The 12,412-nt window shown below is 67.8% G+C and overlaps 1 protein-coding gene across 1 annotated transcript; it reads left to right on the forward strand.

Moving 5' to 3' along the window:
* The first annotated feature begins 288 nt into the window (after positions 1 to 288).
* Positions 289 to 11,656, forward strand: LOC141964450 (phosphatidylinositol 3,4,5-trisphosphate 5-phosphatase 2-like). The gene is made up of 28 exons (XM_074914844.1): positions 289 to 561; positions 744 to 1,203; positions 2,407 to 2,470; positions 3,199 to 3,337; positions 3,418 to 3,568; positions 3,663 to 3,803; positions 3,938 to 4,025; positions 4,394 to 4,480; positions 4,736 to 4,843; positions 4,925 to 5,039; positions 5,231 to 5,337; positions 5,511 to 5,613; positions 6,154 to 6,350; positions 6,644 to 6,761; positions 6,857 to 6,953; positions 7,102 to 7,240; positions 7,357 to 7,456; positions 7,814 to 7,902; positions 8,337 to 8,418; positions 8,509 to 8,598; positions 8,700 to 8,816; positions 8,910 to 8,998; positions 9,209 to 9,296; positions 9,446 to 9,601; positions 9,743 to 9,839; positions 9,909 to 10,413; positions 10,672 to 10,790; positions 11,033 to 11,656. Exons 2-28 carry the CDS (start codon positions 1,067 to 1,069, stop codon positions 11,163 to 11,165), a joined length of 3,456 nt encoding a protein of 1,151 aa, XP_074770945.1. The 5' UTR covers positions 289 to 561; positions 744 to 1,066; the 3' UTR covers positions 11,166 to 11,656.
* The last annotated feature ends 756 nt before the right edge of the window (positions 11,657 to 12,412 follow it).

Raw genomic sequence — 12,412 nt, forward strand, 5'->3', positions numbered from 1 at the left:
CACATTTTCAGGGGCTTGCTGCTGTCCCACGCCGTCGGCCATCCCTTCCCCCGGGGTCCTGCCCGAGGGATGGGGCTCTCCCCCCTCCATCGCCCCTCGCCCTCGGGGCAGATGAGCAGTGGGGAGCGGGGCGGAGGCCGAACCCCAGCTCCAGGACTGCTGCTGCCTGCACCCTGCCATGCTCGGCCTCGCGTGGCCACAGGCTTCCCCCCATAGCGGGGCCGGAGCGGGAGGAGGAGCGAGGAGGCTGTCCCGGCGCGGGGAGAGCGGAGCGCAGAGAAGGAGGAAGAGCGCGGGCGGCCGCCGCGGTGCCGAGCGAGCGAGCGGTACGGGCTACCGAGCGGGTGGGCCTGGCCACTGAGTCCAGAGAGTGGGGCCAGCGGGGTGGGTGCTGGCAGACCGCCGGGCAGGGGCACCGGCGTGCCCCGCGGGAGGAAGCCCAGAGCGACCAGGGCAGCATCGCGGCTCCGCTCCCGCCTGGCTGCACCCCGAAAGCTCGGCTCGTTGCCAGCAGCACCCTGCCAGAGCCACAGGAGCCCTGCACCGTGTCTGCGAGGGACGGTGAGTGTATCGGGCCAGGTTTGGGCCCCCGCGGGACACCGGGACCCCAGCACGGCCTGGACTCACTCTGCACCGGGGCAGGATGGTGGCCCCGGGGCTGGGGCGGCAGCACGGGGTGATCCCTCCCGGGGAAAAGGATCCCCTCACTGAGCTGCCACTCTCTGTCCCTGTGCACGCTGCAGGCTGGAGCCTCCTGGGATGAGGAGCAGCCGGACCCCCGGCCTCCACCAGCCGCCCCCCCCGTCCTGCTCCTGCCACGCTGCCTGGCCACGGGGCACCCTGTCCCCATGAGCATCACCTCGGTGGCTGCCCATCACCCGCTGTGACCTCCAGCCAGCAACTCGCTCGGGTATCGAGGGAGACTGATCCCCCCCCCAACAACACCCCCACTTTTGCTTTTCCTGGCCCACCCCGTGGGCCAGCGGATGGCCAGCAGCCACTGCTGAGCCCGGATGCAGGCCTGGGACAGGGACACAGCGCAGACAGTGTCCCGCCGCTTCGGAGGATGGCGGCAGCAAGCTGGTACCACCGCGACATCAGCCGGGTGGTGGCGGAGGAGCTGCTGGCCAAGGCCGGGCGGGACGGCTGCTTCTTGGTGCGGGACAGCGAGTCGGTCTCGGGGGCATATGCCCTCTGCCTCCTGTGAGTCACCTGCCTGGCTTCTGCTTGCGGCTTCTCCCTCCTGTCCCTTGCCGGGGTCCCTCCGTCCCTCTCCCCACGCCGGGCTCCAACCACAGCAAAAACTGTCTGAAAAAAAACCCTCTGTGGGGGTGCTGGTGGGTGCCAACTCTCTGGCATGGGGGGTTTTTTGGGGTGATCCCCAAGTTAGTCCAGGGGAAAGCCCCACGTCCCTGGGAGCAGGCGGCAGCCTGGGCCAGCAGCCCTGCGCAACACCGGCGTCGCTGAAGGGACAACCCAAAATCCAGGGCACGCCAAAGCCTTTTGGGCCGCCCGCCGGCCCTGTGCGTGGGAGCGGGAGAGGCCGACTCGCATCACCCTCCCTCTGCAAAAACAAACATCCCCTCTCCCTCCAACCCCCAACGCGGCCGCATCCGGACCGCGATGCCCGCTGTGAACGCCTCAGCTGCTGGGACTTGGGGGGCTGCCTCCCCCCACCGCCTGCGGGACCCCTCGCCATCCCCCCGCCTGGAACCAGGCTGACAACCCCCCTGCGAGCCCCTGGGGCTGCCTGCACCCTTCCTTGCTGCCTGCACCCCTTTCCTGCTGCCTGCACCCTTCCTGCAGCCGAGCGACACGTCTGCAGCGGGGAGCGCGGGGCGGCGCCTCGGCGGCTTTGGCAGGATGCCACCCCCTTTCCTACGCCCGGCCTGGCCCGCTGCGCCGCACAAATTGCAAACACATGGTGCCGAGGGGCGCGGGGGGGTCGCGGGGCACGCTGGGGCGTTCAGCCGGCAGCGACCCCGGCTCTGCCTGCGTCCCGGCACCGATCGGAGGTCGGGGCGATGCCACGCAGGACGGTGGCACGGGCTGGGATGCGCAGCGGCCTCAGAGCGGGTGTGACCGTGCTGTCACAGCCGTGGGCCGAAGATGCCACGCGGAGCCACGGGGCCGTCGGTGCCCCAGCGAGATGTGGCTGAGCCCCGGCGTGCTGTGGCCGTGGCCGTGGCCACTGCAGGCAGGAGAAGGCTGCGCCCCCTCCCTTGCAAACAGACCCAGAACTGAGGGTGGTACTTTTATCTCCAGCAGCGGGAGCTCAGTTCCTCTCTCTGCAGAGGTGATGGGGCGTTTGCATCAGGGCTGGGTGCTGGCACCCCCCAACGGTGCCACACGCCCGTGGTGTCGTGGGGGGGTGTGATGGGGGGACCCTCGTCTGCTCTCTCCCAGGTTCCAGCGGCACGTCCACACCTACCGCATCCTCCCCGATGACGAGGGGCTGCTCTCGGTCCAGGTGGGTGCCCAGAGGCTGGGTGCTGCCGGGGTGCCCTCCCTGTGCTGGGTAATATCACTGGGTGCCACTGGCTGCGAGCTGGGGTGCAAGCAGGATGCAGGTGCAAAGGAGTCGGGGTGCTCATCTCCCCCCCCCAGCCCCCACGCAGCACCGGGTGAGGTGGCATCGGCCTCCCGGCACGCGACCGAGCGTGTGGTTTGCTTTTTGCACGAGCTGCCCGCAACACCCAGCACGGCAGGATGCGAGCGCTTTGCAGCCATCCCCCTTCGGCTGCTTCCCTGCCAGCCCCCCCCCGGGGTGGTGGCACAGCAAAACCCTTGTCCCCTTCCTGCCCGCTGTCCCCTGCCCCACCCTGGCCACGCAAGCCTGATCCCCGTGACATCTGTCCCCACGACGTCTGTCCTGGCTGCCAGCTCAGCCTCACTTCCCCTCTGCTGTCACCTCAGGGTTTCTCTTCATCCCCCAGCCACCCTTTCTAGGCCCCTAAAATTGCATCCCCGGGGTCCCTGGGGAGCATCCCCATCCGCTGCACGAGGTGGATGTCCCCACGCTCCCCCCCATTGCTCTGCTGCCCAGCAAGGGGCCAGGGTGAGCTCCCCGCGGGGTCCCGCTGGCACATCTTGGGGGCCAGACCCACTCGATGCATCAGGCTGCTCCGCGCCCTGGCACACAGAGCTGTGGCAGAGTGGGGGGGTTGTGATGACTTTTCCCCTCCTCTGCTTCCCCAGACCATCCAAGGAATCCAGGCCAAGTGCTTCCGCACCCTCCCCGACCTGATCGGCGCCTACCAGCACCCCAACAACGGGCTGGTGACACCCCTGCTCTACCCCGTGCACCGGGCAGGGCAGGCGGCCGACGAGGACTCGGGTGAGCCGGGGAGGGGGCGGCGGGGGCCGCTCTGAGCAGGGAAGGGGGGTCCCGCTGAGCTGGCTGCCCTCTGCCCACAGATGGGGAGGACGGCCGAGGCGGTGGGCAGGCGGCGAGCGCGGTGTCAGCCGGGGGGGCCGGAGGGGGCCCGTGGCTCAGCGCTCCCATCGCCGCCCGCACCCACATCCCGCAGCAGCTGCACCAGAGGCTGCAGGAGCAGGTGCACAGCAGGTAACGTGCCCCTGCCCGATGGAGGGGATGGGATGGGCACGGCTTAAAGTGAGGGAGGGGAATCTTTCCAAAGATGCTCACCCCACCCTTACAGCCCGGCCAGTGACTTCATGGGCTTCATGGCCGAGTACCTGAACCACCACCTGCAGCTGGACCTGGAGGCGCTGCGCCACGGGCACCCGCAGCTGCGGCACCTCAGCACCGCGCTCGTCACCGCCTGCCGGGCGCTGCACAGGCGAGTGGCCCCGCAGCGACACCCCCCCGGGGACACCCACCTGCGTCCCCGTCCCCTTCGTGGGGGCTGAGCGTCACCACCAAAGCCATGGAGATGCCTGCGCTGCCTCTCACCCGCTCCTCTCCTCCTTGCAGTGAGATCGACTTCACGCTGGCGGGGCTGGAGACGCTGGCCAGGGTGTTTGACCCCCCCGTGTCCCCTCGTAGCCCGGCCAGGGAGCAGGTGAGCCCCCACCCCGGGTCCACTGCGGTCCCCAGCCACCTCCAGGTGCCTCATCGCGCATGGCTGGGTGCAGCTGGGCTGCAGGGGAGGCAGTGGGGTGGTTTCGGTACTTGATGGCACCCAAAGGTGTTGCGCGCCCCGTGGGGCTGCTGGATGCCAGTGGTCACTGGGTGCTGTGTGTGTTGGGGTCCCTGCAGGTGGCAGGGGGGACTTGATCCTGCACCCAGCCCAGGACACAGTGGCGGGGGAAGCTGCTCCCACAGCCAGACCCCAAGGACCCCCCCACCACGTCTCGGGGTGCAGCTTGGACCCGTGGAGAGGAATCCACCGGTCCAGTGCCACCCAAAAATGTCCCTCCTTCCCCTCAGGGTCTCCTGAGCAGTGATCCGGACCTTGAGTTGCTCCTCAACAAGATATCTACTGTCAACCATCTCCTCTCTTCGCTAGAGAAGAAGGTGCCTGTCCCCCATCCCTGCCATGCCAGGCTGGGTGCAGGGGGACACAAGGCCACCGGGCCACCACACAGGGCCAGTGCCCCGTGCTGAGGAACCTCACTCTGCCCCAGCAAACCCCTCACCTAAAATAAACCCTCTGGCAAAGCAAGCTGCCGGCGCTGGCACAGCCCCCTCGGAGCAGGCTGGGCTGGCGCAGGGTGCCCAGAGTTCCCAGTTAGCCCAGTACCCCCAGACCGGTGCCCATCTCTCCGGCAGGTGCTGAAGTCGCTGCAGGAGACGGTGTCGAGGCACAACCTGGCGCTGCCCAGCGTGGCAGCAGCCCCCCTGCCAGCCGCCAAGCCCCTGGCCGTGCAGAGCTTCGAGGTGAGGGTGGGGGTCCCAACGGGGGTCCCGGCGTCGCTGCAAGTGTGGGGCCTGACCCGGGAACCGCGTCCCCGTCCGCAGGTGAAGGTGGGCAAGTCGCAGCGGGTGGCCCTGAGGGTGGACGTGGAGTTGGGCACGGTGGCCATCACCAAGAGGGGCAGCGGGTCCCCGGAGGAGACGATCCCGCAGGACAAAAGTAAGGGGCTGCTGACACCCCCGCACCGCACCACCGCCGATGGGGCGCTGCGGGGCCGTGGGATTCCCCGTCGCAGGCCTGACGCCAGGGTGACGGGCTGCAGAGACATGCACACTCCCACCCCCCATCCCACACGCCCCATGGCAGGAGATGGGGGGCCACCGCTGCCCCCCCTCACGCCCAGTGTTCAGTCCTGCAGCTGATCAAATACCAGAGCGTGCAGAGCAAGGTGAGGCTGGTGTACGACCGGGAGCCGCAGCGGAGCCTGAGCAGGGACTTCATCTTCCCCAGCGCGCGGGTAAGCGGCACCAACCGCGCTCACGGGGTGTCCTGGGGGAACACAACGATGCAGCACAACCCTGCAAGCCAGCGCCTATGCCTGGGGGTCCTGGCCCCCTGATCCGCTGCCGGCACCCCCTGGGGTGCTCCGGCTCCCCTTCAGGACGCTAAGACACCCCTATCATCCCGCAGAAGCGAGAGGCTTTTTGCCAGCTGCTGCAGCTGATGAAGATCCAGCACTCCAACCTGGACGAGCCTGACCTCATCTCGGTGTACGTTGGGACGTGGAACATGGGTAAGGGCTCAAGACAAAGGTCACGTTGTCCTGGGAGGCTGCTGTGGCTCGGTGTGAGCCCGGGGGGGTTTTTAGGAGGTGAAGGCTGCAGGGAGCAGCAGGGCTACAGGCGTGGGGAGGAGCGGCTGGAGAGCTGCCGGTCAGAGAGGGACTGGGGGGGTTGAGAATGAGCCAGAGTGTGCCCAGGGGGCCAAGGAGGGCAACGGCATCCTGGCTTGTGTCAGCACTGGCGTGGCCAGCAGGGACAGGGAAGGGATCTGAGCCCTGGGCTCGGCACTGGGGAGGCCGCCCCTCGATTCCTGGGTTCAGTTTTGGGCCCCTCACCCCAAAAAGGCCACTGAAGGACTTTTCCAACCTCCATGATTCTGGGATTCTGTGATTCTGAGCTGCCTCAGGAAACCTGAGGTCCAAGCTGGGTGGGAGGAGGAGGCTGGAGATGCTTCCCATCCCCAGTGCTCCTGGAGATGAGCAGGCTCTGGGGTTGGGGAGGAGCTTGAGGACCCTGGTCCCCGCTGGTGACCCACCGTCCCCCACCCACAGGCAGCACCCCACCGCCCCGCTCCCTCGCCTCCTGGCTGACCTCAAGGGGCTTGGGGCGCACCCAGGACGAGACCACCGCCTGCATCCCCCACGACATCTACGTTATTGGCACCCAGGAGAACTCCCTGGGCGACCGCGAGTGGGTCGAGTTCCTCCGCGCGTCCCTCAAGACCCTGATGGCCATCGACTACCGAGTGGTAACGGCGGGGTGCAGCCTGGACCCCCCCAGCTGTGCCTGGGGAGGCACCCAGGGCTGAACAGGCTAAAGACACCTCAGGGTGACAAGCACCCATCGCCCCAGGGCTCTTACCCCCAAACCCAGGGTCCTCGCCCACCCCAAATGCAGCCCAGGGAACCTCCTCTGGCCCATGGACCCCCCCAGGAGCCACCTTTCAGGGATGGGTTGTCTGACCTTGCTGCTTCTCCCTCCCCGTGGGGTGGTGTGGGGGGAGCAGGCAGGGTCACCCCGCCTGCCCTCCTCCCTGCACAGGTCGCCCTGCAGTGCCTCTGGAGCATCAAGATCGTGGTGCTGGTGAAGCCCGAGCACGAGCGGCGCATCAGCCACGTCCACACCTCCAGCGTGAAAACTGGGATCGCCAACACGCTGGGTAGGGATGGGGATGGGGCAGGGGGGAGTGAGGGGGCAGCCTGGGGGCCATCCAGGCTCCCCCCCAAGAGCTCAGTGCCCAGCACATCCCTGCAGGGAACAAGGGAGCTGTGGGTGTCTCCTTCCTCTTCAACGGGACCTCCTTCGGCTTCGTCAACTGCCACCTGGCCTCGGGCAGCGAGAAGACCCACAGGTGATGGGGGGACGGGGCTGCCTCGGGGCAGGCGGGTGTCCTGAGGAGCCCTGGGTGGCTGTGGGGCTGTCCCTGTCCCCACCCAGCAGGGGCAGGATGAGGAGGTGTCCCGGGGGTGGCTCAGGGGGTGCTGCTGTCCCCTCCTCAGGCGTAACCAGAACTACAGTGACATCCTGCGTTCCCTGGTCCTGGGTGACAAGCGGCTCGGGGCCTTCGACCTCACCCTGCGCTTCACCCACCTCTTCTGGTTTGGGGACCTCAACTACCGCCTGGACATGGACGTGCAGGTGGGAGCCCGCGGGCACGCAGGCTGGGGGGAGAGTGGCACGCTGGAGGCAGCGCCGGTGAGCCGCGGGGGGCGAGAGGAGCCGGGGCTCACCGTGCCTCCCCGCTCCCGGCTCAGGACATCCTTGCCCATATAACCAAGAAGGAGTTTGAAGCCCTCCTGGCTGTCGACCAGCTCAACTTGGAGAGGGAGAAGAACAAGGTGTTCCTGCGATTCAGTGAGTGCGGGGGCAAGGGTGCTGCTCCCCGCCCAGATAACGGCACCCGGGGTCCCTGCAGACCTCTCCTGGTGCCACCCCCAGCATGCTGTGGTGCTCTGTCCTGGCACAGCCCTGTGCCAGGGACCAAAAATCCAGGGGGATCTTGACATGCACCATGAACCCCCACCCAGGGCAGGTCCTTGGGCTCTGTGTCCCGAGAGCATGCAAGCACGGGGACAGCTGGAGGTGGCTGAGGGTGCCAGCCATCAGTGGGAGCCCCGGATGGGGACCATGACACCCCATGGGGGCTCTCCCCAGCCCTGGGGACAGGCAGGGAGGCTGGTCCCTATGTCACCTCGGTGTCCTGGTTCCCAGGCGAGGGTGATATCTCCTTCCCACCTACGTACCGGTACGAGCGGGGCTCCCGGGACAGCTACATGTGGCAAAAGTTCAAGCCCACGGGGGTGAGTTCCCGGAGCCTCCTGCTGAGCTGGGGGACATCACTGGGGGATGGGGATGACAGGCTTGGACGGTGCCAGGCAGCGGCTGCGTGATGATTTTAGGTGTTGGAATGGGCTGCCCAGGGCAGGGGGGAGTCCCCGGGATCCCTGGAGGGGTTGAAGAGTCGGGCTGAGCCAGCGCTGAGGGATCTGGGGGAGTTGGGAACGGTCAGGGGGAGGGTCATGGTTGGGCTGGAGGAGCTGCAGGGGCTTTTCCAACCCGGATGGTTCTGGGATTCTGTGATGCTCAGCCCCCACACCTTCACCAGCCTGTTCACTCCCCAGAGTGGGTTCAGGCAGGAGGGAGCTCACTTTTTGGGGTGCTGGGTTGCTTTTCTGAGCTGGCGGGGAGCCACATCCAAGGGGGCACTGAAGCCAGTGGCTTTCCCCATTTTTAGATGAGGATCAACGTCCCTTCATGGTGCGACCGCATCCTCTGGAAGTCACACCCGGAGACCCACGTGGTCTGTAACTCCTACGGTGAGTTGGTGGGAGTGCGGGGTGGCTCGGGGACCCCCAAGCCCCCAGAGCTCAGGGACTATCGCCCACCTGCCCCTTCCCACCATCCAGGCTGCACCGACGACATTGTGACCAGCGACCACTCACCCGTCTTTGCCACCTTCGAGGTGGGAGTGACATCGCAGTTTGTGCCCAAGAAGGGTAAGGGACTGGAGGCCATCGCCCCCCGTGCCCGGTTTGGGGCCAGCCCTGGCTGTGGGCGCTCGGCCGGTGCACGCTGACCCGCCGGTACCTGCCTGCAGCTCCCAGCTCCGGCCCCGAGCCCCTGGCCTGCATCGAGTGGGAGAGCATCGAGGTGATCGTGAAAACCGCCAGCCGCAGCAAGTGCTACATCGAGTTTCATTCCTACTGCCTGGAGGGTGAGGTGGTCGGGGGGTGTCGGGGTGCCGGGGGTGCGCCGTGGGGGTGAGCCGGCCCTGCCTGGAGCTGTGCCCCCCGCTTTCCCCCGGCAGAGGCCCAGCGGAGTGGGGAGAACACGTCCCAGAGCTGCGACATCCCCGGCTTCCTCCGGTTGGGCTGGTCTGCAAAGCATCTGCCTGTGGTATGCACCCGGGTGGGGGGCAGGTGCTGGCACCCCCCCCCGACCCCAACCCTTGAGCATCCTCCTCCCTCCTCTTCCCTCTGCTCCATACCCTGAACCCCACAGGGTGCCGGGGGCTGTCACCGTCCCCTCCCTACGACAGAGCCACTCCAGGGCCACCTAACTTTGTGGCAGCCCCCCCTGAGCCCCCTCCTCTCTCTCTGTGTGCAGCTGAACCCCATCCTGCCCGACCTGGAGTACTTGGGGGACCAGCACCTGCTCCTCAGCATCAAGGGTGTGGAGAGCTGCGAGTCCTACGGTGCGTGTGGGGCGATGGGCTGGGGGGGCACCAAGCGTAGCCCTTGTAGAAGGGACCCTAGCACCCACCCCGCTCTGGGGTGCTGTGGCACACAGGGGGGATCACCCGCCCCCCAAGCTGCCCAGGTTGGGGTAACGCTGTGCCTGCAGGCGAGTGCTGCATCGCCATGAGGTCGATGATCGGCAGCATGGCCCAGCAGTTCGAGACCTTCCTCTTCCACCGTGGCGAGGAGACGGGCTCCATGCGGGGCTGGATGAAGGTCCGGGTGCCCAAGGACAGGCGCAGCACCCGCGAGAGACTCTACGGTAAAGGCACCAGCCCCCTCGCAACGCCTTGGCCATGGGGGCTCAGGGCCACCTCGGCACGGGCCATGCCTTTGCTGCCCTCCTGGACCCCCGGCCCTGCGCTGCTGTGGGGGTAGACGCCAGACTTTGATGCTTTTGCAGAGTGGATCAGCTTCGAGGAGGAGGAGGAGGATGCCGAGCTGGCGGCAGATGCCCCGACGTGCCCCAAGCCACCCCTGCAGCGCCTCAGGTACCCCAGGTGGGCTCAGCCCCGCCACGAGCCCCGGCCGTGGGGTGATGCTGAGCCCTCTCCTGTTGTGCTTTGCAGGAGCCGGCCCCGCAGCCTCCCCGAGCCGGCGGCTGGCTACACCAACCCAGCCTACTTCATCTTCGAGGGGGTCCCCAACACGTGGGTGCCAGCCCCCGGCACTGGAGGAGCCTACGACAAGCAGATGGAGAGCCCAGCCGGGGGGCAGTGGCACCGGAGCCCCCTCAGGGCACGGGTGCCTTTGCCCTCTGAGGAAGATCAGTGGGGTGGGTGGCCCCGCTGTGTGCCAGGGGGCCCATCCCATGGGTGCCCGCTCAGCCCCTCTGGTGTGGGCCGGCAGAAGAGACCCAAATCGGCCATCCTGGCGAGGGACATGCCGGGGCTGGGCGACTGCTCGCTGACAGCGCTGCACATGGCCACCTGCCTGAGCCAGCTGGACCGGGTGTCCCCCGAGCTTTGGGGGGACAGTCAGAAGACCCACAGCACCCTGGAGCCGCCGCCGCGGCCCTGCCGGGAGGTGCCGAGGTGCACGCCGGATGCTTGCCAGCGTGGCCACCCTGGAGAGGTACCGCTGTGGTCCCCACGGGGCTCTGGAGCTCAGACAAGGGGATCTCAGGGACCAGAGGGGACCTGGTTGTGGCCACGGGGCCACCAGCGGACGTGAGGTCCCATCCCCATGGCAGTGCCTGTGGTGTGGGCAGCGGGATATGGTGGAAGGTAGAGGAGCAGCAGCGTGCCCCGTTCATGCTGGGTGAGGACAGGAAGGTGGGGACTTCATGGTCCTGGTGCCAGCTGCTGGCACGTGTCCTCCTTCTCTCCCCAGTGGCCCTGCGACAGGGGCGAGCAGTCCCACAGCGTCGGCGGGTGCCTGGGCCACCTCGGCTTGAAGCAGGATGAGGAAGGGCTGAAGGAGCGTGGCTGGGACCACCTGGAGATCGTCAGGTACCCCCAGGCCCTGGAGCTCGGAAAGGGGGGCACCCTGCAGGCCAGCTCCTGTGGCCCCGGGGTCCCCGGCAGAGCCCCCCACGCCGGGGGGGAGGAGACGTGAGCCTTGGGGAGGGGGATGCGGCAGGGCAGGGGCAGATGAAATCCCCACATCTCCACGGCTGCCCCGGGACTCTGTGGGCTCCCTGCTCCCTCTCGGAGGGTTCCCCAGCGCTTGCTCCCCCTCACCCCGTGCTCAGAGATGTCACGGAGCGGGACCTGGTGGATGCCGGGGTGCGCAGCACAACCCACCCTCAGCTTGTCCACAGCAAGCTCGGCGAGGGCACGGCGGTGAGCCTGCCACGGAGACCCGACCTCGGCCCCAGCGCCTAGAGCGCCTCTCCCTGCTCCAGCACCCGTCTGGGGTCTCCTCCAGGGAGCTCCCGGGGCAGGCAGAGAACTCCCGAGGAAGCACCCAGGCCTGGAGCTGTTGGCCACGCTCCCCTGCGCCCCAGCGAGAGACTCTGTTGGACTCTGAGGAAGCTCCTGTGGCCATCGGGACCGACACTCCCCGGGTCTCGCCGCCTGTCCCCGTCCTCCCTCCCCAGAGCGATGGAAGGCCGGTGCCACCAAGGAGGGCTGGGGGACGGGGGAGGTGCTGAGCCCACCTGGCAAGTGGGGACCGTGGGGTGCTTCGGACCTTGAGGCTCAGCTGCCAACTGCAGCCTGCGAGGGCACGGGGGGCATCGGCGGGCAGCCCGGCCCTGCGCAACCCCCATGCCTTCGGCCTCGGCTCCCTCCTCCCAGGCCCAGCCCAGGGGGGATGGCATTCCCAGAGGAATTCTCCTACGGCAGCCGCTCCGGAGGCTGCGAGTCGCCTCTTGCTCTCCCCACCCAGAATAAAGTCTCAGGGATGCTGGGGGGGGTGTGTGCGTGACGCCTGGTTCTGCGCAGGGGCGAGGAGGGAGCGAGCCGAGCCCAGCCGGGTGGGGACAGCACTGGCTCCCTCTGCCCCGGCTGCTCCACGACCATTGCCCCCCACTTCCACCGTTTAACTGGGGACCCTGCAAACCGCAACCCTCAGACCTGCCCTTGCCCAGTGGCCAGTTCTCTCTCCGTGGCCAAGCTCCCCCGGGCTGCCTCACACCAGCCCCCCAGCCTCTTGTGCCTCTGCTCTCCCCGAGCTGGCCTCTTCTTGGCCACAGTCCCCCACATCTTTGGGTGCACCCGTTCGCCCCCGGCATACCCCGTTCTTGGCAATGCTGATGTGTTTGCCCAGTACCCACCCTCTGCTCACCAAAGAGTTAAACCCCCAGACCCAGCTCTGCGGGCGGTGGGACCACATGCTCTCCCCAAAACACGGAGACACCCAGACCCAGCAAGACCCTGGCTGCTGCGACACCCAAAGTAGCCCCGGTTTTGGGGACACTATGCCCAGGCTGGCCTCAAGGTGGCAGTGGCCACCTTTGTCCCTAGGGTTGCCCTGCAGGGTTGGGGTGCCAGCAGGGCAGCACCCCGGGGTGCGGGCACTGCCGGGACCCGTGTGGCTGCAGCGGGGCAGGGATGCTGCCCTGGGGTGGGCGCGGGGCCACGGTCCCCATGGGCAGGGGGACAGGGTCCCCACAGACAAGGGGCTCTGG

Source organism: Athene noctua, chromosome 11 (assembly GCF_965140245.1).
Source record: "Athene noctua chromosome 11, bAthNoc1.hap1.1, whole genome shotgun sequence".
Taxonomy (NCBI): Eukaryota; Metazoa; Chordata; class Aves; order Strigiformes; family Strigidae; genus Athene; species Athene noctua.

Excerpts from the sequence above, each read along its gene's own strand:
- LOC141964450 (XM_074914844.1), top strand. The coding sequence starts at position 1,067 with ATGGCGGCAGCAAGCTGGTACCACCGCGACATCAGCCGGGTGGTGGCG. Across the intron at positions 4,844-4,924 it reads TGGCCGTGCAGAGCTTCGAG|GTGAAGGTGGGCAAGTCGCA; the intron begins GTGAGGGTGGGG and ends CCCCGTCCGCAG. Across the intron at positions 9,840-9,908 it reads CAGCGCCTCAGGTACCCCAG|GAGCCGGCCCCGCAGCCTCC; the intron begins GTGGGCTCAGCC and ends TGTGCTTTGCAG.